General features: G+C 42.3%; 1 protein-coding gene across 1 annotated transcript in view; it reads right to left on the bottom strand.

The window, feature by feature from the left end:
- Window positions 1-874: 874 nt before the first annotated feature.
- TMEM100 (transmembrane protein 100) overlaps window positions 875-23089 on the bottom strand; it is a 58760-nt gene continuing 36545 nt past the window's right edge. Inside the window, exons 2-3 of the mRNA XM_040330687.1 lie at window positions 11323-11504; window positions 875-1757 (exon numbers count right to left, since the gene is read on the bottom strand). Coding sequence (XP_040186621.1) covers window positions 1292-1690 — 399 coding nt within the window. The 5' untranslated portion in view covers window positions 1691-1757; window positions 11323-11504 and the 3' untranslated portion in view covers window positions 875-1291. The remainder of the gene's footprint in view (window positions 1758-11322; window positions 11505-23089) is intronic.

Below are 23089 nucleotides of genomic sequence, written 5' to 3' on the forward strand. Positions count from 1 at the left end.
TGTCCTGTACACACAATCGGAATTTCCGATGGGATAAAATCCGATGGAATTTTCCGTCGGAATTCCGTTCAAGCTGTCTTGCATACACACTGTCAGGCCCCGTACACACGACCGAGTTTCTCGGCAGAATTCAGCCAGAAACTCGATCGGATCCGTATTCTGCCGAGAAACCCGGTGGTGTGTACACTTTTGGCCGAGGAAGCCGACGAGGATCTCGTCGGGCCAAATAAAGAACATGTTCTCTATTTCCTCGTTAGTCAATGAGGAAACTTGGCTCGCCGAGATCCTCGGCGGCTTCACAAGGAACTCGACGAGCAAAACGATGTGTTTTGCCCGTCGAGTTCCTCGGACGTGTGTACGGGGCCTCAGACCAAATTTCGACCGTCCAAAACGCGGTGGCGAGAAAAATGAAGTTCAATGCTTCCGAGCATGCGTCGACTTGATTCTGAGCATGCTTGCTTTTTTCTCTGTCGGAGTTCCACACAGACGATCAGAATTTCCGATTTAATAAAACATGTTCTATTTCTAAACTCAGACGGAAAAAAGTTTGATGGGGCGCACACACGTCTGACTTTTTTCGTCGGAAATTCCGATCGTGTGTACAAGGCATGAGGGTACTCACTCACGTAGAATACGTGAAACCTCTTTCTTCCTCATTTGCAACACTTAGATTTCAGGGTAAGAAGCAGTTGTCCACAAGGTGTAAATCTAATGCCATGATACAAGTCCAAAGGAGATCGAAGATTTGCAGTCCAGGGACCTCGCCTGTGGAATGCACTACCAACCACCATCCGACTGGAGTCGGACCACTTGGCCTTCAGGAGAAAGATTAAAACCCATCTCTTCTGAGGTCAAGGGGTTCCTTACCCATGAAATGGATACAGCGCCCAGAGGCGATTCAGTTTGCATGTGTTGCGCTTTACAAGTCTCTCACTCACTCACTCACTCATGATGTATCCAAAACCTCCGTCCGCATACAGAGCACAATGGCCTTAGGCAAAGTAGCTGACTATCACTATCTATTGCAAGAACATATTACACAGGAAGGACAATTTATGGGATAAAAACTAAAATACTGACTGTCTGAATTCTGTTGAACCTCACTCATACCAAATATTACGACAATATTCTCCATTACATAAGCCTCCTCAGTCGTTTTACACTCTTGAACACGTCTGTCTCATAAGAGCAAAATCCCAAGAAGATGGAGGTTTCCAAGACCCCCCCTCCAGCTGGTCCAAATGACTAAAGCACATTCAGTCTCACCAATGTTCTCGCTGTCCTCCAACGCTCAAGCAAATAAACTCCTTTGATTTGCCACCAGCGCTGTCTGGCTCTCTCTCCTTTTTGCCCTTTTATTCCGTTGTCGAATTTTCCAGCATAGAGCGCTCGAGCAGACCAGCAGAAATCCAAAAGATAGTAAGACCAGCCCAAAAACAGAGATTATTGATCCGTGAGAGTTGAAGCTATAAGCCACTGCTGTGACAACAACGCCCACTATAAGAATAACCACTCCAAAGGGTATTGTGCAGCGATAGCAAGAGAGTTCAGCTCCACCCGTCGCTGCAGTTAGCTGGTTTTCATTGACTCTCGGAACCGTTATAATTACACAGTCATTGCGTTTCTCCATCATCATGGGATCTGAAGCCTTCGGAGGGCCCAAGATGTCTTTAATTGGCTGTTCCACCATTTTGTTGTAGGAAAAGTCTTAAATGATCTCTTAGAAAGCTTCGGTATTGGGTCCAAATTGTCTACAGCTGCATAAATACATGAAAGGTGTTTAGAAACAAGATGCAAATACATTTTTGCAATAAACAGATTAGTATAAAAAACTAAGACACAAACAGACCTTAAAAAAAAAAAGGGATTGCATTGCAAAATCCTGCGATGTCCCCCCGCTGTGTCTGTGGGATGTGTCCTCCGCCCTATGCCTCTGTGTGCCAGGCTCCGTTCCCTGCGAGTGTCGCAGCACATGGGGCGGAGCCCGGGGGGAAAATTCAAGTACAAAAAACATAACACATAGGGCCAGATTCTTGTATCCTGGCGTAAAACTATGCGGGCGTAACGTATCTCGTTTACGCTACGCGGCCGCAAGTTTTACGGGCAAGTGCTTGATTCACAAAGCACTTGCCTGTAAAGTTGCGGCGGCGTAGCGTAAATCCTCCGGCGCAAGCCCGCCTAATTCAAATGATCCAGGTAGTGGGCGTGGATCATTTAAATTAGGCGCGTTCCCGCGCCGATCGTACTGCGCATGCGCCGTCCCTAAAATTTCCCGACGTGCTTTGCGCTTAATGACATCGCAAGGACGTCATTGGTTTCGACGTTAACGTAAATGGCGTCCAGCGCCGTTCACGGACGACTTACGCAAACGACGTACATTTTTAAATTTCGATGTGGGAACGACGGCCATACTTAACATTGGTTGCCCCTCATATAGCAGGGGCAACTTTACGCGTCGCAAAAGCTACGGAAACGTCGTAAATTCACTGCGTCGACCGCGCGTACGTTTGGGAATCTCGCGTAAATAGCTAATTTGCATAGACGACGGGGAAAACAACGTCGGCGACACCTAGCGGCGGGAAAAAAAATGCATCTAAGATCTGACAGCGTAAGAGCCTTACGCCTGTCAGATCTAATGGATATCTATGCGTAACTGATTCTAAGAATCAGTCGCATAGATACGCCGAGCCAGATTAGGACTTACGACGGCGCAAATGGCGTTGCGCCGTCGTAAGCCCTTTGAGAATCTGGCCCATACAGTAAACTATAATCTTATAGATTACATTACTGTATAAAGTAATTTCCCCTCCCTTTTGTCCCTAGTGCTTTGTCCAGTGCCCTGAATGCAATTTTATATTATAAATACTGTTCTTTCTGCCTGGAAACTTGAAATTGTCCATGGCAAAAGTGTCCCTTTACGTCAAAAGTGGTTTTAGACCAGCTAGAAATTAAATTAGAATCCCTTGCAGAATTGTGGGGAAATTCATTTTATTATTATTATATTATTATTTTTTATAATTATTTATAGTCATTTATTATATTATAATTTTTGATTTTGTGTTTCAATTTTTATCATACCCGGATGCCAACTAGACTCTTTTTTGGACAGATCTAAGTGTGTTATTACTAAGAGTTATAGGCCTACAATATAATATGCCAGATTTATATGCAAAACAATGAACCACTTTGAGACGCAAAAATCTGACATAATCATACCGCTAGGGTAGCTACGGAGTTAAAGAGGAAGTAAACCCTTCCATTTAAAAAAAAAAGAGAAAGGCATAATAAGCTAGTATGCGCTAGTATGCGCGGAAATACGGCATTAACCCCGTTAATGCCATTAAGAAAAACAGCACGTTCAGTGCGCCTGCGTCGATGTCGACACTCGTCTCAATTGTAAATATCTCCTAAACCGTGCAGGTTTAGGAGATATTTCTTGTACCTACAGGTAAGCCTTAATCTAGGCTTACCTGTATGTCCAAAAGCTGTGCTTGGGTTTACAACCACTTTAATCCTGTGCATTGTGTAAAAAGGCCATTTTATCCTGTATGCATAGATCCTTCCCTACTGCACTGTCTATCTGGGGAAGGCCAGCTAACACAGGCAGGGTAGCCGACCTGCACATGCTCAGTTGTGTATTTTATGCTGGAGAGAACAGTTACTTGGAGCTAGCCAGGTCACATGATATTGACATCACACCTGTGGGCGTGTATACAGGCTGTAGTGGAAATCTCCTCCTATCGGAACTCTCAGCACTGGATAAACTGTGCAGTTTATGATGTAACCGTGGCATGCAGATCATCCAATAGAGTGGCAGTATTTTATTGTAAAAAGAAGATTTATAAGCTGTGGCCAATTTGGGGGGGGGGTGCAAATTAACTATTTTTCATATTACTGGGTTTAGTAACACTTTCAACTCTGTTTTAATATCCAAGCCAAAAACCTTTTTCAGTTTTGTAAATTACAGCTGGCCGTAGATGTATCAAAATTCAGCCAGTTCACCAAGGACCTGCTGAATTTCGATCCATGTATGGCCGCCCCAGTTCAGCAGAGCAGGAATGTTGGAAAAACTTTGTTAACGAGTGGCTGCATCTAATTGGCTGCAACCACTGATCAGTGTATTTTGACTGCGGAAAGTCACACTGCCAGAATACAATGTCCCAGCTTCAAGGTTTTCTTCCACCTATCTCACTTGGGTGGATAGAGAAAACTGTTGTTTTTCTTTCGATCAGCCTGCTAGCTGACTGATTAAAAAAAAGGGTGGGAGGGGTCATCTATGGACAGCTTAAATCTGTATCCCAAGTGGGCAGAATTACCTTTACTTCCTGTCTCATAGTCACAAGATGAGAGGAAACCCTTCTCCTAGACAATTATCGCCACATAAAGCAATACCATTGTACGATTTACCCCTATCCCTGTTCTGATAACAACTTTACGTGCCAGATTCACGTAGATCAGCGGATCTTTAGATCCGCTCGATCTACCTGATTTAAAGGGGCGGTTCACCCTAAAAACTACTTTTTCTTATTCCACTGCCCCCCCACATTACAATCCGATTAAGGCTCTTATTATTTTTTTCATGCTGTACATACTTTAGTACAGCATATTCACCCGTGCATCCGGGTTGCGAGTCCCGCGGGAGTGGGCGTTCCTCACATGCTGGTGATTGACGTTTTGCCCAAAAACGAGCTCCCCCCGTCGCGTAAGCCGCGTCACGGTTGGCGAAAGGAGCCGAACGGTGAGTCGGCGCTATACTGCGCATGCGCATCGCCGTTCGGCTCCTTTCGCCAATCGTGACGCGGCTTACGCGACGGGGGGAGCTCGTTTTTGGGCAAAACGTCAATCACACACATATGAGGAACGCCCACTCCCGCGGGACTCGCAACCCGGATGCACTAGGACGTCAGTGGTTTCGACGTGAGCGTAACTAGCGACGCGCGGGTTTCTGAATCGGCGTACTCAAACGACGTAAAAAAAATTAAAAGCGGCGCGGGAACGACGGCTATACTTAACATTGGCTGCGCCTCATAGAAGCAGGGGTAAGTATACGCCGGGAAAGCCGCTACGGAAACGTCGTAAGAACACTGCGTCGGGTCTGCGTACGTTCGTGAATTTGCGTATCTCGCTGATTTACATATTATTCAACGTAAATCAGCGGGAACGCCCCCAGCGCCATTTTCAAATTGAAAATAAGATCCGACAGTGTAACACAGTGTAACACTGTCGGATCTTAGCCATATCTATGCGTAACTGATTCGATGAATCAGACACATAGATAGGACCAGTTTAAGTCAGAGATACGACGGCGTATCAGGAAATACACCGTCGTATCTCTTTGTGAATCTGGCCCTATGTTTTTAGAATTCCCTTCACTTTCCATTATGATGACCGTGGTCCAGTAGTGTATTTAGGATTTGTGTTGCTCTAGGCCTGACTAAACTTGTGCACCCCCTAATTTAAATATGACCCATCCCTTCCTGTCAAGGCCACACCCCTATCTGTTTAAGACCCACCCTGAAATTTTTGAGTGGGGACACTAGTACTTAGGGCCAATGGATTCCCTTAATTTGCATAGACTTCCCCTCATTTCCTGTTTGGCTATAGGGCAGGAAGTGAAGGGAAATCTCTGCAATGGGACAGGGATGGTAAAAAAAATAAACCTCCCTTACTCTATCCAAAAGTAGCTGCCGATATGATTGTGAATATGCAAAAATATAACCACAACATTACTCAGCAATTGAACATGATCTACTTAAAAGCCTCCTTTGTTTCATATGCATTAAAAAATTGCTTAAAAACGATATATAAAAAAAAATTCTCCAATGTAGTGGGGCTGTGCCCGCACTGCATGGGTTAACTGCTCGTTTTGTCCAGGGGTGCACCAACAGGCTATACTTACCCGATCCTTTGATCCTCCCGAAAACTGCGCCCCTCCCGAAGTCCAGCAGTGGACTATTCCTGCCACCCTCATGTCTACAGCCGGTTTATGAGCGTGATGATGTCAGGAACAGTCCATTCACAAGATCGCTAGGGCCGAGGAGCAGGAGCAGTGGGTACCAGTCTTGCGCTCAGAGGATCGTGGATTAGGTAAGTATATCTCCGCTCAGAAATCCCCTAAACAAAAACAAGCAGTTAAAGTGGTTGTAAAGCCTTAACCACCCTGGCGGTATGATTATGTCCGATTTTTGAACCTCAAAGCAGTACATTGTTTTGCATAGAAATTTGCATAGAAATTTGGCTCGGGGGTTACCGCTAATGCTAGTGCTGAAATTTAACCCCGGGCCTTCGGGATTACTGCCAGGGAGGTTAAGGTTTTTCACCTTAATGCATTCTATGCACCTTCTGTGCTGCAGCTCCCCCCCCCCCCCCCCAGGTCCCCTCTTTTTCTTACCTGAGACCAATCTGAAACAGTGATGTGCACGAACGCAGCGGCTCCAGACGCTATCTCTCTCCTCCCTGGACAGATTGATAGCAGCAGGAGCCATTGGCTCCCGCTGCTGTCAATCAAAAGCTGTGATACAGGAACAGGGGGCAGGGCTGAGTCCCACTGTCTGTGTCAATGGACGCAGTTCTGGATAGATAGAGATAATATTGATAAAATTCCAATTCGTTAATTTTTTTGTAGTTGCTCCAGAGCTTAATAAATGAGGTAAACCTTCACTTTGCAAAGAATACCCAATCACATGCCAGCAAAGTGTAAAAAAAAATTAACAGAAAAGTTCTGGAGCATAGTTACCTTTAGTACCTTTAGTAAATCCACCCCAAAGGGATCAGAAATGTCTATAAAGAGAGTGGTATTTTCCTCTTATGCCCTGTACACAGATAAAATCTGATGGAATTTTCCGTCGGAATTCCGTTCAAGCTGTCTTGCATACACACTGTCAGACCAAATTCCTACCGTTTTACGGTGACGTAAAAGACTACGACGAGCCGAGAAAAATGTTCGATGCGTCGACTTGATTCTGAGCATGCGTGTTTTTTTTGCGAGTTCCACACAGACGATCAGAAAAAAATAAAACATGTTTTATTTCTAAACTCCGACGGAAAAAATTCCGATGGGGCCCACACACGGTCGGAATATCTGATGAAAAAATTCCGTCTGGCTTTTTTTCATCGAAAATTCCGATCATGTGTACAAGGCATTAGTCACCAGAACAGGTGCCCCTATTGGAAGATTTATTATCACCTACTTGTTCTAGTGATACCTTGGACTTATTATCACTTTCTGTCTTGGCAATAATCGTCATAATGGATTTGATTTATTGCATTTTTCATATCCTGTGCGCCAGGGGCCAAACCTTCAAATTACAGTTCCATTCTGGTATAGTGGAGCTGATAGACTTTTAAAACTATTAACTATTTAAATAGCGTTTTCTCTCACTTAGACTTATTATCCCTTAGGCTTCATTTCCATGGACGTTTTTACAGCCACTTTTTTTAGCCTTTTTTACAGCTTAAAAACGCCTGTCCATGTTTATTTCTTAAAATTTTTTGGAGCTGGAGCTCAAAAACACTGCGGTAGTGTTTCTGCGCGTTTTTGAGCGTTTTTAGGCATTTTTTTTGCGTTTTTTTAGCGTTTTTATTAACGTCTGGCGTTTTTACAGCTCTAAAGCTGGAGCTTCAGAACGCACTGGTCCTGGTTTTTTTTTGCAGCTTAAAAACAGCTCAGCCATCTACAGCTCAAAAACGTCATGGTGGGCATGAGGCCATAGACTAAGCTGCAAAAAACGCGCAGAAAAGTGCCTGTAAAAACGTCCAAAAACGTCCATGAAAATTAAGCCTTAAAATTTAGGATAGCAGTATGTTGCATTCCTGGAAGCTAAAAAGTAAAAGAGATCATTGGAATTCTTTCTTCTTCATCATATTCCTAATATTCAACCAACCAGTAAAACCTTGGTTTGAGAGTAACTTGGTTTGAGAGCGTTTTGCAAGACAAGCAAAATGTTTTAATACATTTTGCCTTGATAAACAAGCGATGTCTTGATATAAGAGTAGCGTCATGTCACAACTGAGTATAAAAGAGAAGAGAGGAGCCTCTAAGTGTAGCAATATGGTTACATTTAATGAAGGTACAACATTTAGCAACTTATTGCTACACTTAGAGGTGCCTCTCTTCTCTTTTATACCCTGTAAAAAAATGCTTTGATATACAAGTGCTTTGGATTACAAGCATGTTTCTGGAACGAATTATACTCGCAAACCAAGGTTTTATTGTATTTAGAATAGCTGCAGGTCACAGAAATGAAGATTGGAAAAAAGTTCAATTTAAAAGAAATAAAATGTATTATTTTTTTTATATGTTATAACAGAAATCGGAAATATAAAGCATATTTTATAATATTTTATAATTAGGTATTTTAGGTCACTTTAGTTTTCTAATACAGTGTTTTTTCAACGCCAGTCCTCAAGGTGCCCCAACAGGTCATGTTTTCAGGATTTCCCTCAGATGAAACGGCTGTGGTAATTACCAAGGCAGTGAAACTGATCAAATCCCACCTGTGCAAAGTAATGGAAAGTCTGAAAACATGACCTGTTTGGGGCGCCTTGAGGACTGGAGTTGAGAAACACTGATCTAATATAAGACAGGAGAAACATAAGAGATAGATAAATAGATGGATGGATGGTTGGATAGATAGATAGATAGATAGATAGATAGATAGATAGATAGATAGATACTGTAGATAGATACTCTGATAGATAGATAGATAGATAGATAGATAGATAGATAGATAGATAGATAGATAGATAGATAGATAGATAGATAGATAGATAGACATTAATATTTTGACACACACATATTAGCTGAAAGTAGTATTATAGCATAAAATGTTATAACAGAAATATAGAGTACTCCTTTATAATATTTTTAGGTCACTTTAGTTATCTAATACAGTGTTTTCTCAACGCCAGTCCTCAAGGCGCCCCAACAGGTCATGTTTTCAGGATTTCCATCAGATGAAACGGCTGTGGTAATTACTAAGGCAGTGAAACTGATCAAATCACCTTTGCAAAGTAATGGAAATCCTGAAAACGTGACCTGTTGGGGCGCCTTGAAGACGCGAGTTGAGAAACACTGATCTAATATAAGACAGGAGAAACATAAGAGATAGATAGATAGATAGATAGATAGATAGACAGACAGACAGACAGACAGACAGACAGACAGACAGATAGATAGATAGATAGATAGATAGATAGATAGATAGATAGATAGATAGGCAATATATCTACCTGTCTGTCTATCTATCTATCTATCTATCTATCTATCTATCTATCTATCTATCTATCAGACAGATAGATAGATAGATAGACAGACAGACAGACAGACAAACAGATAGATAGATAAATAGATAGATAGATAGATAGATAGATAGATACATGGATAAATAGATAGATAAATAGATAGATAGATAGATAGATAGATAGATAGATACATGGATAAATAGATAGATAGATAGATAGATAGATAGATAGATAAATAGATAGATAGATAGATAGATAGATAGATAGATAGATAGATAGATAGATAGATAGATAGATAGATAGATAGATAGACAGATAGACAGGTAGACAGATAGATAGACATACAGACAGATAGATAGATAGATAGATAGATAGATAGATAGATAGATAGATAGATAGATAGATAGATAGATAGATAGATGGATGGATAGATGGATAAATATATAAATAGATAGATAGGCATACAGATAGATAGATAGATAGATAGATAGATAGATAGATAGATAGATAGATAGATAGATAGATAGATAGATACATGGATAGATAGATAGATAGATAGATAGATAGATAGATAGATAGATAGATAGATAGATAGATACATGGATAACTAGATAGATATATAGATAGATAGATAGATAGATAGATAGATAGATAGATAGATAGATAGATAGATAGATAGATAGATAGATAGATAGATAGATAGATAGAATAGATAGATAGAATAGATAGATAGATAGATAGATAGATAGATAGATAGATAGATAGATAGATAGATACATGGATAAATAGATAGATAGATAGATAGATAGATACATGGATAAATAGATAGATAGATAGATAGATAGATAGATAGATAATTAGATAGATAGATAGATAGATAGGCATACAGACAGATACATTATTAGACAGATAGATAGATAGATAGATAGATAGATAGATAGATAGATAGATAGATACACGGATAGATAGATAGATAGATAGATAGATAGATAGATAGATAGATAGATAGATAGATAGATAGATAGATAGATAGATACATGGATAACTAGATAGATAGATAGATAGATAGATAGATAGATAAATAGATAGATAGATAGATAGATAGATAGATACATGGATAAATAGATAGATAAATAGATAGATAGATAGATAGATAGATAGATAGATAGATAGATAGATAGATAGATACATGGATAAATAGATAGATAGATAGATAGATAGATAGATAGATAGATAGATAAATAGATAGATAGATAGATAGATAGATAGATAGATAGATAGATACATGGATAAATAGATAGATAGATAGATAGATAGATAGATAGATAGATAGATAGATAGATAAATAGATAGATAGATAGATAGATAGATAGATACATGGATAAATAGATAGATAGATAGATAGATAGATAGATAGATAGATAGATAGATAGATAGATAGATAGATAGATAGATAGATAGATAGACATGAATATTTTGACACACACATATTAGCTGAAAGTAGTATTATAGCATAAAATGTTAGCTCTGTGATTCATCCCCTCTTGGCTGACTACTACTTATTTTTCTTGCAGCCATGAGTCATGTAATTATATTATTATTATTATTATTACAGGTATATAGCGCCGTCAATGTACGCAGTGCTTTACATATATATATATATATATTGTACATTCACATCTAAAGTAATTATTATTGTCACTTGTATATAACGATAAGATTTAATAAACTACTTAGGAAAAGTAATATAGAAAATCACATTTATGCAACGAAAACTGAAAAAGATAATAAAGATCTTTGATTAAATAAAAATATATCCGCTGAAATCATTACCAAACGTTAAAAAATAAAGCTAGAAGCATACTTTAACCTCACAATAAACTGCAGGTTTTAAAAAGATATCTATTTGTATTTTTATTTTTTTTAATGCAATCGTCTTCTTTAATATACAATGAAAAACAACATCATTTCAGCATTTTTTTATTTCCTCGAACTCTCTGCACGGAAGATGCCAGCAGTCTTTCAATACCAAGTGCAACAATTCTGAATTTACAAGCAAGCATTAAAATTTGAACCTACCGTGAAAATCTATAATCCATGGTATGACAAGTCCCCAGAGTGTTCAATCAACAAAACATGGGTTTTGACTCAGTCCGGTTTGTGTTTAGCAGGAAATATTCGGAGAGCGCCTGCTGGCTTTGAATAGCAGTGTGCGGCTCGGAGCCGAGTTACAGATGACACATCGTTAGCTCCAAGGTTTTCTATGGAAAGAAAAAAATTGGGAGGCAAATCAGAAGAGAGAGAATAGGCGTCTGTTTGCAGTTAGAACTGGGCTGTACAGAGGAGAAAGGGGCCAGGCTTTGGGGGGGGGATCTGCCTTCACAACTCTTTTAAGACCTAATTTCTTAGAAATAATGATGTGTTTTCCAGCTACATTGTCACCTGGTAGCACAATAAATTGTTCTGCATTTAAAGGCCATATCCTTTATAGTTTTTCCTAGGTATTTCCTAAGAAGCTCAACTCCAGCCAAACCCTAAAGCAGAACTTAAAGTGGTTCTTTTTTTTTTTTTAATCTTTTTTTTTAAGTGTATTTTGTGTGTGTATTCGAGAGAGGAGCCGGACTGCAGGAGTTGGGAGTAGGCAGGCCCAGGGCTGGACTGGGACAAAAATTTTGCCCTGGACTTCATCCAGACTGGCCCACTATGACAGGTCTCTCCCTCAGCGGCCGGACAACTCCCCCCCGGCCACCCAAGCACCCTCTCCCCCTTCACTAGCCACTCTTTATTAGAGTAGAACGGCTGGTACTGGTACTCTTATAGGCAGTACCAGTGGGGAAGCTAGACATTTAGGGGCAAAGAATCATTTTGGTGCCCCCCCCCCCCCTCATGGGACAAAATTAGGCAAAAGTGAGAAACTCCCAGGCCGCTGTCACTGAAACCGGCCCACTGAGCCATCGGCCCACCGGGAAACTCCCTGTAGTCCCAATGGCCAGTCCATCCCTGGGCAGGCCTCCCCCAGAGGCAATCTGCCACCTTTCTCCATGCCCCGAGTGGCAATGGTGGGTGGGTGAGGGGGTCCTCCCACACAGCCCGCCCTACCTGCTCCGCTTTGAAGACCAACTTGGCAGAGGGACTCCCTATAAGGGAGTGAGAGGATCTAGCCCGCTCAACCAGCCCCGTTAGTCCTTCGCCTCTCTTTTTAGAGACTGCGTGGTCAAAGTGCGTGCATGTTAACCCAATTTCGAGTGCGTGTAAGTGTGGTGGTTTTTGTGGGAGGGGGGTGGGCGTACTAAGCGCAGGCTTACCTCGCATAGCACACCCACCGGGAGCCGGGCTGAGACCACCAAACTCAATTCACATGTAGCCGAGATCGGGATCCAAACCCCTAGCTGCAGAGGTGAATGGCTTGTCAGCGCAGTGCCAATCGCGTTGAGCCACCGCAGCTCCAACTTAAAGTGGTTCTAAAGTCAGAAGTTTTTTTTTATCTTAATGCATTCTATGCATTAACCTCTTGCCGATCAGCCGCCATCATTACACTGCGTCGGTGTACGTCAGTCTGTGCAAGGAGGATAGCGGGTGCGTGTGCGCCCTCCGCGGGCCGTGGGAGCGTGCCCGCAAGTCCCGCAGACTTGATGTCAGCTGGCGACTAGGGTGACCACGTGTCCCGGGTTGCCTGGGACAGTCCCGCATTTTGCAGGTCTGTCCCGGGCACATTCATTCCAGGACAATACAGTGTCCCGGAATGAAACTGACCCAGCCACCCCTCGGGCCAATCTGATGCCCCCAAAAAAGGCCGCCACATCACCGCTTTACTCACTGACAGTACTTGTCCTGGCCGGGAATGCCTGGAGGAGCACAATCCCGCCCCCTGCTTGTGATTGGAGAAATCATAAATCCCACCTCTTGTGTTCAATCACTGTGCTGTGATTCGTTACAGCACAAGCTGATTTTTGGGAAGGTTGGTGTCCCTGAATGGTAGTTTGGAAATGTGGTCACCACGATTGTGTTGTACAGAGGCAGAACGGGGAACTGCCTATGTAAACAAGGTGATTCCCCGTTCTGCCTAATGAAACGACAGAGATCTTCTGTTCCCAGTGATCCCATCCACCCTACAGTTAGAACACACCCAGGGAACACACTTAAGCCCTTGATCGCCCCCCTAGTGTTAACCCCTTCCCTGACAGTGTCATTTTTACATTCATCAGTGCATTTTTTTATAGCACTGATCACTGTAATAATGTCACTGGCCCCAAAAAGTGTCATTTGGGTTTAGATTTGTCCGGCGCAATGTCGCTGTCCCATTAAAAATCGCATATCGCCGCCATTACCAGTAAAAACAAATACAAATAAATAAAAGTGCTGAAGGGTGGGCAAAGGGCGGGCACTGTGCGCCATTAGAAGCTGGCTACTTGCACCAGCTGAAGAGAGCCAAGATGAAGGTGTGAGACCCAGTACATGTCACTCAAACAGTGGATTACAGCGGGTCAGGACGCTCTCTACGTTGCAGATAGAGAAAGGAGCTGTGTGTTAGTGGGCGCCCTGACTCTCCTGTAGTCCAAGGGAGGGGACGAGCACGACACTCCACACCAGGGAGAAAGCCTCGCATTACGGTGTGGAGTTACAGACAAAAGAACAGGAAGTGAGGATTTCTCAGAAGAAATAAGGACATTTAAAAGCAAAATGGAAGGATGAGGTAAGTGAAGGAGGACTGCACTAAGGTAAAGGAAGCTATTTAGTAAAAGAAAAGTACCTTTACAACCCTTTTAATCCATCTATGTACTTCACTCTACGACATTGGGATTAAAATATTCCAGTAACCTGATTTCCTCAGGCCTCGTACACACGACCGAGTTTCTCGGCAAAAACCAGCAAGAAACTTGCTGTTTTTTGTTTTTTGTTTGCCGAGGAAACCGGTCGTGTGTACATTTTTCGACGAGGAAACTGTTGAGGAACTCGTCGAGCCAAAAATAGAGCATGTTCTCTATTTCCTTGACGGGAATGGAGAAAATTGGCTTGTCGAGTTCCTCGACAGCCTAACAAGGAACTCGACGAGGAAAACGATGTGTTTCGCCCGTCGAGTTCCTCGGTCGTGTGTACGAGGCTTGACACTTAACTTTAGTAAGAATTCTGCATAAACCCACATTTTTTCCTGCCTATGAAAATCCATTGGCTTTTCGGTGGTGGCAAACAAAAAGGTGTTAATTTTATCTATGATCTCCTTACAATTGATAGTATATAATATCTCAAAAAGAATTAGAAGCTGCCTGATTTTCAAACATTTTACTACACTCAAATAATATAATACATCAACGATCTTATTACCTATGGCACCGATTCCCCGATTCGAGTAACACTTTTTAAAAATCTTTGTCTAAAAAAAAAAACTCACTCCATGGGCCTAATCTCAACCATATATGCAGCCCTTACTGACACAACGATGCAGCCCTTACTGACACAATGATGCAGCCCTTACTAACACAACCGGCCCAGCAAAACTCCCCTACATAGATAAATGGGGAAAAAAAGACTCTTGATCAAACAGATTAGAACTATGCTAAGTGCCAACCTAATTCGCAATCCTTGGCATTACTACTTGGACCAGATTCAGATCTTCGCAAACACAAAAGAAAACTAGTGGAATTTGTAATCCCGGTGGCCAGGAAAACATTGGCTAAGGCATCGAAGCAACCAATCATTGATTTTTCTGAAAAAAACTGGGGTCATTGGTGCACAAGATGTTCACTGCTATGCTAAATGATACTCATCCCAAATTCTTGAAGATATGGACTCCATGGCTAGATTATAACAGTCATTTGAAGTTAAAGTGTTACTTAACGCACAACAGTAAAATCAGTCTGTGCCGTATTTGCCAGCGTATAAGACGACCCCCTAATTTTCCAGCTAAAATTTTGGTTTTGGGATATACTCGCCGACAGGTGATCCAATTTTGAAGGCGATTTCCATTTAAATCAATGGGTCCAAGTCGCCTAGAAGTCAGATTGAAGTAGTACAGGAATCTTTTCTGAAGTCGGAGCGACTTAAGTAGTGTACATAAAGAAGGCTCCCATTCACTTCAATGTAATTAGACATGTCGCGCGCCTTGGGGCGATTTCAAGTCGCCCCTGTGTGAACCAGCTCTTAAAGCGGAGGTTCACCGGTACAATATACCTTTTCCCCTTAGCTTCATGCTCGTTTTGTCTAGGGGAATCGGCTAGTTGTTTTAAAATATGATCCGTACTTACCCGTTTACGAGATGCATCCTCTCCGTCGCTTCCGGGTATGGGCTGCGGGAATGGGCGTTCCTATTTTGATTGACAGTCTTCCAAGAGGCTTCCGACGGTCGCATCCATCGCGTCACGATTTTCCGAAAGAAGCCGAACGTCGGTGCGCAGGCGCAGTATAGAGCCGCACCGACGTTCGGCTTCTTTCGGCTACTAGTGACGCGATGGATGCGACCGTCGGAAGCCTCTCGGAAGACTGTCAATCAAGAAGGAATGCCCGCTCCCGAAGACCCATACCCGGAAGCGACGGAAGAAGATGCATCTCGAAAACGGTAAGTACAGCGCATATTTTAAAACAACTAGCCGATTCCCCTAGACAAAACGAGCATGAAGCTAAGGGGATTGTTTAAAAAAATATATTAATGGGTGAACTCCCGCTTTAATGAATGAAGAAAATTATGTTTTTTTTTAAAGTTCTCAAAATAAATAAATAAGCAGCTCAGCCTGCAATACTCACCTTCAATCCAGGCTGCCCCCTGCAGTACCTCTTCTTCGCCACAACATGTCCTCAGTCTTCCAGTCTGAATGACACCCTGTAATTGGAGATTGGTGAAGGCAGGGAGCTGAGCCCACAGTTGGTCTTCAAAAATATTTCAGGAATGGAAGCTTTAATATATATATTTCTCTACTTCCCCTAAACATTAACTGACATAAATGGCATATTTTCTTTAAGAATGATCGAATAAAAGCTGCTCGTAAAATTGCTACATTTTAACAACTGTGCTTTTGTGACAGTAAATACCACAATGTACTATCTACAGCTTTTTATGGCGCTAGTCTTCTTTCAATATCTGAGGACAATAAACCCACACTGACTGATAGTAGATGGCAGTAGAATGTCCGCTGAAGGACAAAACTAGGCTTGTCAAATGATTTTCGTAATATGTAAAAGCATTTGCTCCCCCGGCTTTACATGTATACTGGTGGAATACTAAAGGAATATAGGCTGTGTCCAATCCCCCCTATAAGAAGCAGTATAAACCAAGGGGCATATCCACTGAGCGAGTACGCCGGCGTATCTACTGATACGCCGGCGTACTTTCAAATTTCCCGCGTCGTATCTTTGGTTTGAATCCTCAAACCAAGATACGACGGCATCTGGGTTAGATCCGACAGGCGTATGGCTTCGTACGCCTTCGGATCTTAGATGCTATACTTCGGCGTCCGCACGGCCGTCGCATTCTCTTATGTCGTCTCTAGTCGGCTTTTTCAGGCGTATAGTTAAAGCTTCTGTTTTGCGGCGTATAGTTACTAGACTTGCCATGTTAAGTATGGCCGTCGTTCCCGCGTTTATTTTGAATTTTTTAATTTTTTTTGCGTAAGTCGTCCGTGAATCGGGATGGACGTAATTCACGTCTATGTTAAAAAAAATGACGTCCTTGCGCAATGCACGGCGGGAAATTTAGGGACGGCACATGCACAGTTCATTCGGCGCGGGGACGCGCTTCATTTAAATGAAACACGCCCCCTAATCGCCGATTTGAATTACGCACCGTTACGCCGCCAGAGATAGACTACGCCGCCGTAACTTACGCCGGAAAATCTTTAAGGATTCGAACTAAAGCCAGGTAAGGTACGGCGGCGTAGCGTATCTCTGATACGCTGCGCGGGTGCAGATCTCTGTGGATCTGCCCCCAAATGTCTCTGAATCCTGTGCCCCTCAATGAAAGAAGAATAAATAAAAAGAAGCTCAGCCTGCAATACTCACTTTTAATCCTGGGCTGACCCGTGCAGTATCTCTTTTTTGCCACAACATGTCCCCAGTCTTTCAGACTGAATGACACCCTGTGATGGGTGAAGACGGGGAGCTGAGCCCACAGTTGGTCCCCAAAAATAATTCAGGAATGGAAGCTTCTATATATATATATATATATTTTTTTTTTTTTCCTCTACTTCCCCTAAACATTAGCTGACATAAATGGTATTTTTTTCTAGAAATGATTGAAAAAAGCTGCTCATACAATTGCTACAATTTAAAGGGGTTGTAAAGGTACATTTTTTTTCCTAAATAGCTTCCTTTACCTTAGTGCAGTCCTCCTTCACTTACCTCATCCTTCCATTTTGCTTTTAAATGTCCTTATTTCTTCTGAGAAATCCTCACTTCCTGTTCTTCTGTCTGTAACTCCACACAGTAATGCAAGGCTTTCTCCCTGGTGTGGAGTGTCGTGCTCGCCCCCTCCCTTGCACTACAGGAGAGTCTGCGACATTATGGCAGACACTTCGGACACATTTTTGGGACCATTGGCATTTTTATAGCGATCAGTGCTATAAAAATGCATTGGATTACTATAAAAATGCCACTGGCAGGGAAGGGGTTAACACTAGGCGGCGGGGAAGGGGTTAAGTATGTTCCCTGGGTGTGTTCTAACTGTAGGGGGGTGAACTCACTAGGGTAAATGACTGATCGCTGTTCATACATTGTAACTAGCGATCGCGGGTGCCCTCCGGCGGCGCGCGCGTGCCCCTATTGGCTACTGGGCGAGGTGACGTATAGCTACGTGCTCTCGTCCAGCAGAGCCGACCTGCCGCCGTATAACTGCGGCGGCTGGTCGGCAAGCAGTTAAGGTGACAACACTTCACTACTGTATCTAATATCTAGGGAGGGGGTATTCAGGTAACATCGTCACTTTAGGCTCCTCTATTGGTTTGCACTACAAACACCTCTATCTTTCTTCATCTCCATTACATAGGGAGCAGGTGTCTTGTCAATAATTAATGATAGGTAACTATTTAGATACTATTATAGCTAACTAAAGATATTGAATGAACTGCACTGCCACAGCACACACAGCTATGGCAACTACGGCATGCTATATCAATGTAAAAAAAAAATTGGGATGAAAGAAAAGGTGTTCAGGAAGTAGCGGTATCACCTCCTGAAGCACGGTGGTGGGAGTGTCATGGTCTGGGGCTGCATGAGTGCTGCCGGCACTGGGGAGCTACAGTTCATTGAGGGAACCATGAATGCCAACATGTACTGTGACATACTGAAGCAGAGCATGATCCCCTCCCTTCAGAGACTGGGCTGCAGGGCAGTATTCCAACATGATAACGACCCCAAACACACCTCCAAGACCACCACTGCCTTGCAAAAGAAGCTGAGGGTAAAGGTGATGGACTGGCCAAGCATGTCTCCAGACCTTAACCCTATTGATCATCTGTGGGGCTCCTCAAACGGAAGGTGGAGGAGCACAAGGGGGGTTATCTACAAAAGGCAAGGGGTAGATCTGAATGAGGGGGAAGGTCTGCTGATTTTATCATCCAATCATGTGCAAGCTAAAATGCTGTTTTTTATTTTCCTTGCATGTCCCCCTCGGATCTAAGGCGGCTGCTCTTCCAAGTGCACTTTCAGTGCAATTTCACCAGCTCTGTGATGTTGACATGGAAGCAACCTGTGAAGCTCTGGTGAACTCCATGCCCAAGAGGGTTAAAGGCAGTGCTGGAAAATAACGGTGGCCACACAAAATATTGACACTTTGGGCCCAATTTGGACATTTTCACTTAGGGGGGTACTCACTTTTGTTGCCAGCGGTTTAGACATTAATGGAGTTATTTTGAGGGGACAGCAAATTTACACTGTTATACAAGCTGTACACTTACTATGTTACATTGTAGTAAAGTGTAATTTCTTCAGTGTTGTCACATAAAAAAATGTAATAAAACATTTGCAAAAATGTGAGGGGTGTACTCACTTTTGTGAGATACTATATATATATACACAAACACACACAGTTCTTTAACCAAAAACAGGCTCTAAGCAGGGAAGGACAAATCCAAGTTAAAGTGGGAAAAAGGAAAAAAGAAAAAAAGAACGATGTAGATAAAATGGAATAAACTAAGACATTTCCCTGGCAGGAAGATCCGTAACTGGAGATCTCCATTAGGGAACAATGGTGTATTTCATCCAGGCAAAATGCTTGCTGAGCCAGAACTGAGGTCTGCTATCCAGATGTGCCCAGGTACCTCTTACAATTCATGGCTTCATGTAGTTCGGGTAAATACAAAACTAAGATAAAGGAATTTTCATGTATCCAATCACAATGTGATCAATCAAAATATAGCAGCGTATTTACTACCATAAATTACAGACTTTTTCCGCAACTTTCGTTTTTTAGTATAAACATCATGTGCCAGATTCACAAACGAGATACGACGGCGTATCTACTGATACACCGTCGTATCTCTGTTTCTAACTATGCGGCTGATTCTTAGAATCAGTTACGCATAGTTAGCCCTAAGATCTGACAGGTGTAATTGAATTACACTGTCGGATCTTAAGGATGCAATTCTAGGCCGGCCGCTAGGTGGCGAGGCCATTGCGGCCGGCGTAGAATATGCATATGAATACTTACGGCGATCCCCGAACGTCCGAACGGCCCGACGATCTTAATCTACGTCGTTTCCGTCAAATTCCGCCGCGTAAAACTAGGGCTGAGCCCTAGTTGTCCTAAGCCATGTTAAGTATGGCCGTCGTTCCCGCGTCAAAATTTCAAAATCAACGTCGTTTGCGTAAGACGTCCGTGAATAGCGCTGGACGCCATTTACGTTAACGTCTAAGCAAATGACGTCGGTGCGACGTCATTTAGCGCAATGCACGTCGGGTAATTTACCCGACGGAGCATGCGCAGCACGTCCGGCGCGGGAGCGCGCCTAATTTAAATGGGACTCGCCCCATTTGAATTGGCCCGCCTTGCGCCGGACGGATTTAGGATACACCGCCGCAAATTTCCAGGTAAGTGCTTTGTGGATCGGGCACTAACTTGGGAAATTTGCGGCGGTGTAACTTAAATCGTTTAAGTTACGTTGCGCCCGGGCTACGTGAATCTGGCCCCATGTAAATAACCTTATTAAGAAAAATATAGCAGCGCAAACCAAATTTTTTTATTATGTACAGTAAAAAATCATGAAATATCGAATCAAATGGTGTATCATACAATCCTGTCCAAATTGAACAATCCGCTCCTATACTCTGTATATGAATTCATATGTGACATCAAAGGAACATTTTTATAGATATGAAAGCCCAAAGTGTATCAAAGTTCAGTATTGATAGAAGAAAGCCTTGTTACCCCAAAAGATCACCAAGGTGTGCAAGCTGCATCCAGTACAGAGGTACAAATGCGCTTAAGTGGTGTACACACTATAAGAAAATCAGGCGAACGTTCATCCAATTTTTCTCGATGTTCCACAGCAAATCGGAACCGATGAAAGAGAATTCGTACAAAAATTCTTACGAATATTCTCGTACAACAAAGGCTTTTTTTGTTGTTTATTTTTTCTGACCATCCGCAGTCTTTCTTTTAAAAAATTTCTTGTAAGAAAACGGTACACATGAAATGAAAATCGTTGGGAATTTTCGTACGAACATTCGGAATTGGCTGTCGAAAGTTGTGTACGAACATTCTTTAGACGAACACATTTGTATGACTACAAGCAGTCGTGCCAATATGCAGTGGGCTGGCATGTCATATCCTGCTGTGGTCACTTGAGAAAAATTCGGAGGATCATCTGCTGCTGCTGGAAAGTGCACATATCCTATAAAGAGTCTAAAGGTAGGGGAAACTTTTTTATTTATTTTATTTTTTTCTTTTGTACAAAACATAGCACAATCCTGCTTTTCTTACAATTGTCTATATAACTAAATATTCTTTTTTTGAGAGTTTAGTTCTACTTTAATACATCACAGTTTTGACTACCTATTTTTTTTATGCCTTTTGGTGATTTCTTACATCACCATTTTAGCATTTAGAATTAATTCTTCTCCTAGTCTGTCATTAGTTTTCTTTTTTTAACTGCGTAAGATTTTCCCCCCTTTCTCTGTGGAGTGTAAATTATGGGACAATGAGGTCATGAGATAAATACAGCATGAATTTGAGTGAAAATAACTCATGCAATATTTATCTCAAACGTAATCAATTCACAAAAAAAAACATGCGTTATTTAAAGAATGGGACAATAAATTATGTTTTGCGATATTTATCACTTAAATTTTGCATTATCTTTGGCGTTTTTCTTCACAATTAGTTATTTTTTACATGCTAGCACTGCTCCAGAGGAAGAAATAATGCACACAGAAATACTATGAAATTGTGAAAACATTCTAGCATGCTTTTATTCCCAGAATAAGGTGAAATGTTACAATTTCTTTTCATTCCTGAGCTCAGGGCAAAACATTTCCACACATTACAAAAGGCAAATCCACTTTGCACTACACGTGCAAACTACAAGTGCAAATTGCACTTGAAAGTGCACTGAAAGTGCAAGGAAAATAAAAAAACAGCATTTTAGCTTGCACATGATTGGATGATATAATCAGCAGAGCTTCCCCTCATTTCAGATCTACTCCTCAGATTTACAGTGACTGCAATTGCAAGTGCACTTTGCACTTGTAGTTTGCACTTGTAGTGCAAAGTGGATTTGGTTTTAGTAAATAACCCCCTATATGTAATTTCCTGCTTGTGTGATTGGCTTACTGATTTTCACAGGGGTCTACGCTACAAAGCCTAAGACCCCTTTCACACTGAAGCGTTTTTACAGCGTTTTAGCGTTAAAAACAGCGCTATTAAAACGCTCATAAAACGCTCTCCATGCATCTCAATGGACCCTTTCACACTGAGTCCTGCACGCAGCATCTTTGGAGCAGCTTTTGGGCGCTGAAAAAAACGCTCAAAAAACGTCCCTCTCCATTGAAATGAATTTAAAGTGCTGTAAAAACGCCTTGCTCTTTTACACTGAGGCACTGCAAAAACGTCCTAAGGCCCCTTTCACATTGAGGAGTTTTTCAGGCCGGTACAGCGCTAAAAATAGCTAAAAATAACTCCTTCACTGCAGACTCAATGTGAAAGCCCGAGGGCTTTCACACTGAGGCGATGCGCTGGCGGGAGACAAAAAAATCTCCTGTCAGCAGCATCTTTGGAGCGGTGAGAGGAGCGGCATGTATACCGCTCCTTCACCGCTCCTTCCCATTGAAAACAATGGGAAACTGCGGCAATACCGCCCGCAATGCGCCTCTATAGAGGCCCATTGCGGGCGGTATTAACCCTTTATCGGTTAATACCGCACCACTAGCGGCTGATTCTCGCGGCAATCCCGGCGGTATAGCGCCGCTATTTTTAGCGGCGTTATACCGCCACCGCGTCTCCCACCCCAGTCTGAAAGGGGCCTAAAACGTTAGGGTCTTAGCGGTGCTTTACCAGCACATTGGGATTGCAGATGAGGCTTCGCTCGAATAACGCTCGAAAAACGCTCGAAAAACGCCCCAGTGTGAAAGGGGCCTTAATGGTGGAATTCCCTCGAGTACAAAAAGTTAATAATATAGTGACCAATGAAGAAATAATGTAAAAATAGAAAATGTTGGTGCTCTCCGAAAAAGTTACATTTCACAAGAGCTCCAGGCCTTGATCAGACTTGTAACAAAATACCGAATCCTACGAGTGGAATATGAATATCATATATACATTAATAGGACACAATTAATGAGTCCCCCATGTGCGGCAGCAAGATGTATAACAGCTTGATCAAAGCTCTTCTAGGGCTAATGCAAAGCAGACATACAATATTTCCAG

The sequence above is a fragment of the Rana temporaria genome, chromosome 12 (genome assembly GCF_905171775.1).
Source record: "Rana temporaria chromosome 12, aRanTem1.1, whole genome shotgun sequence".
Taxonomy (NCBI): domain Eukaryota; kingdom Metazoa; phylum Chordata; class Amphibia; order Anura; family Ranidae; genus Rana; species Rana temporaria.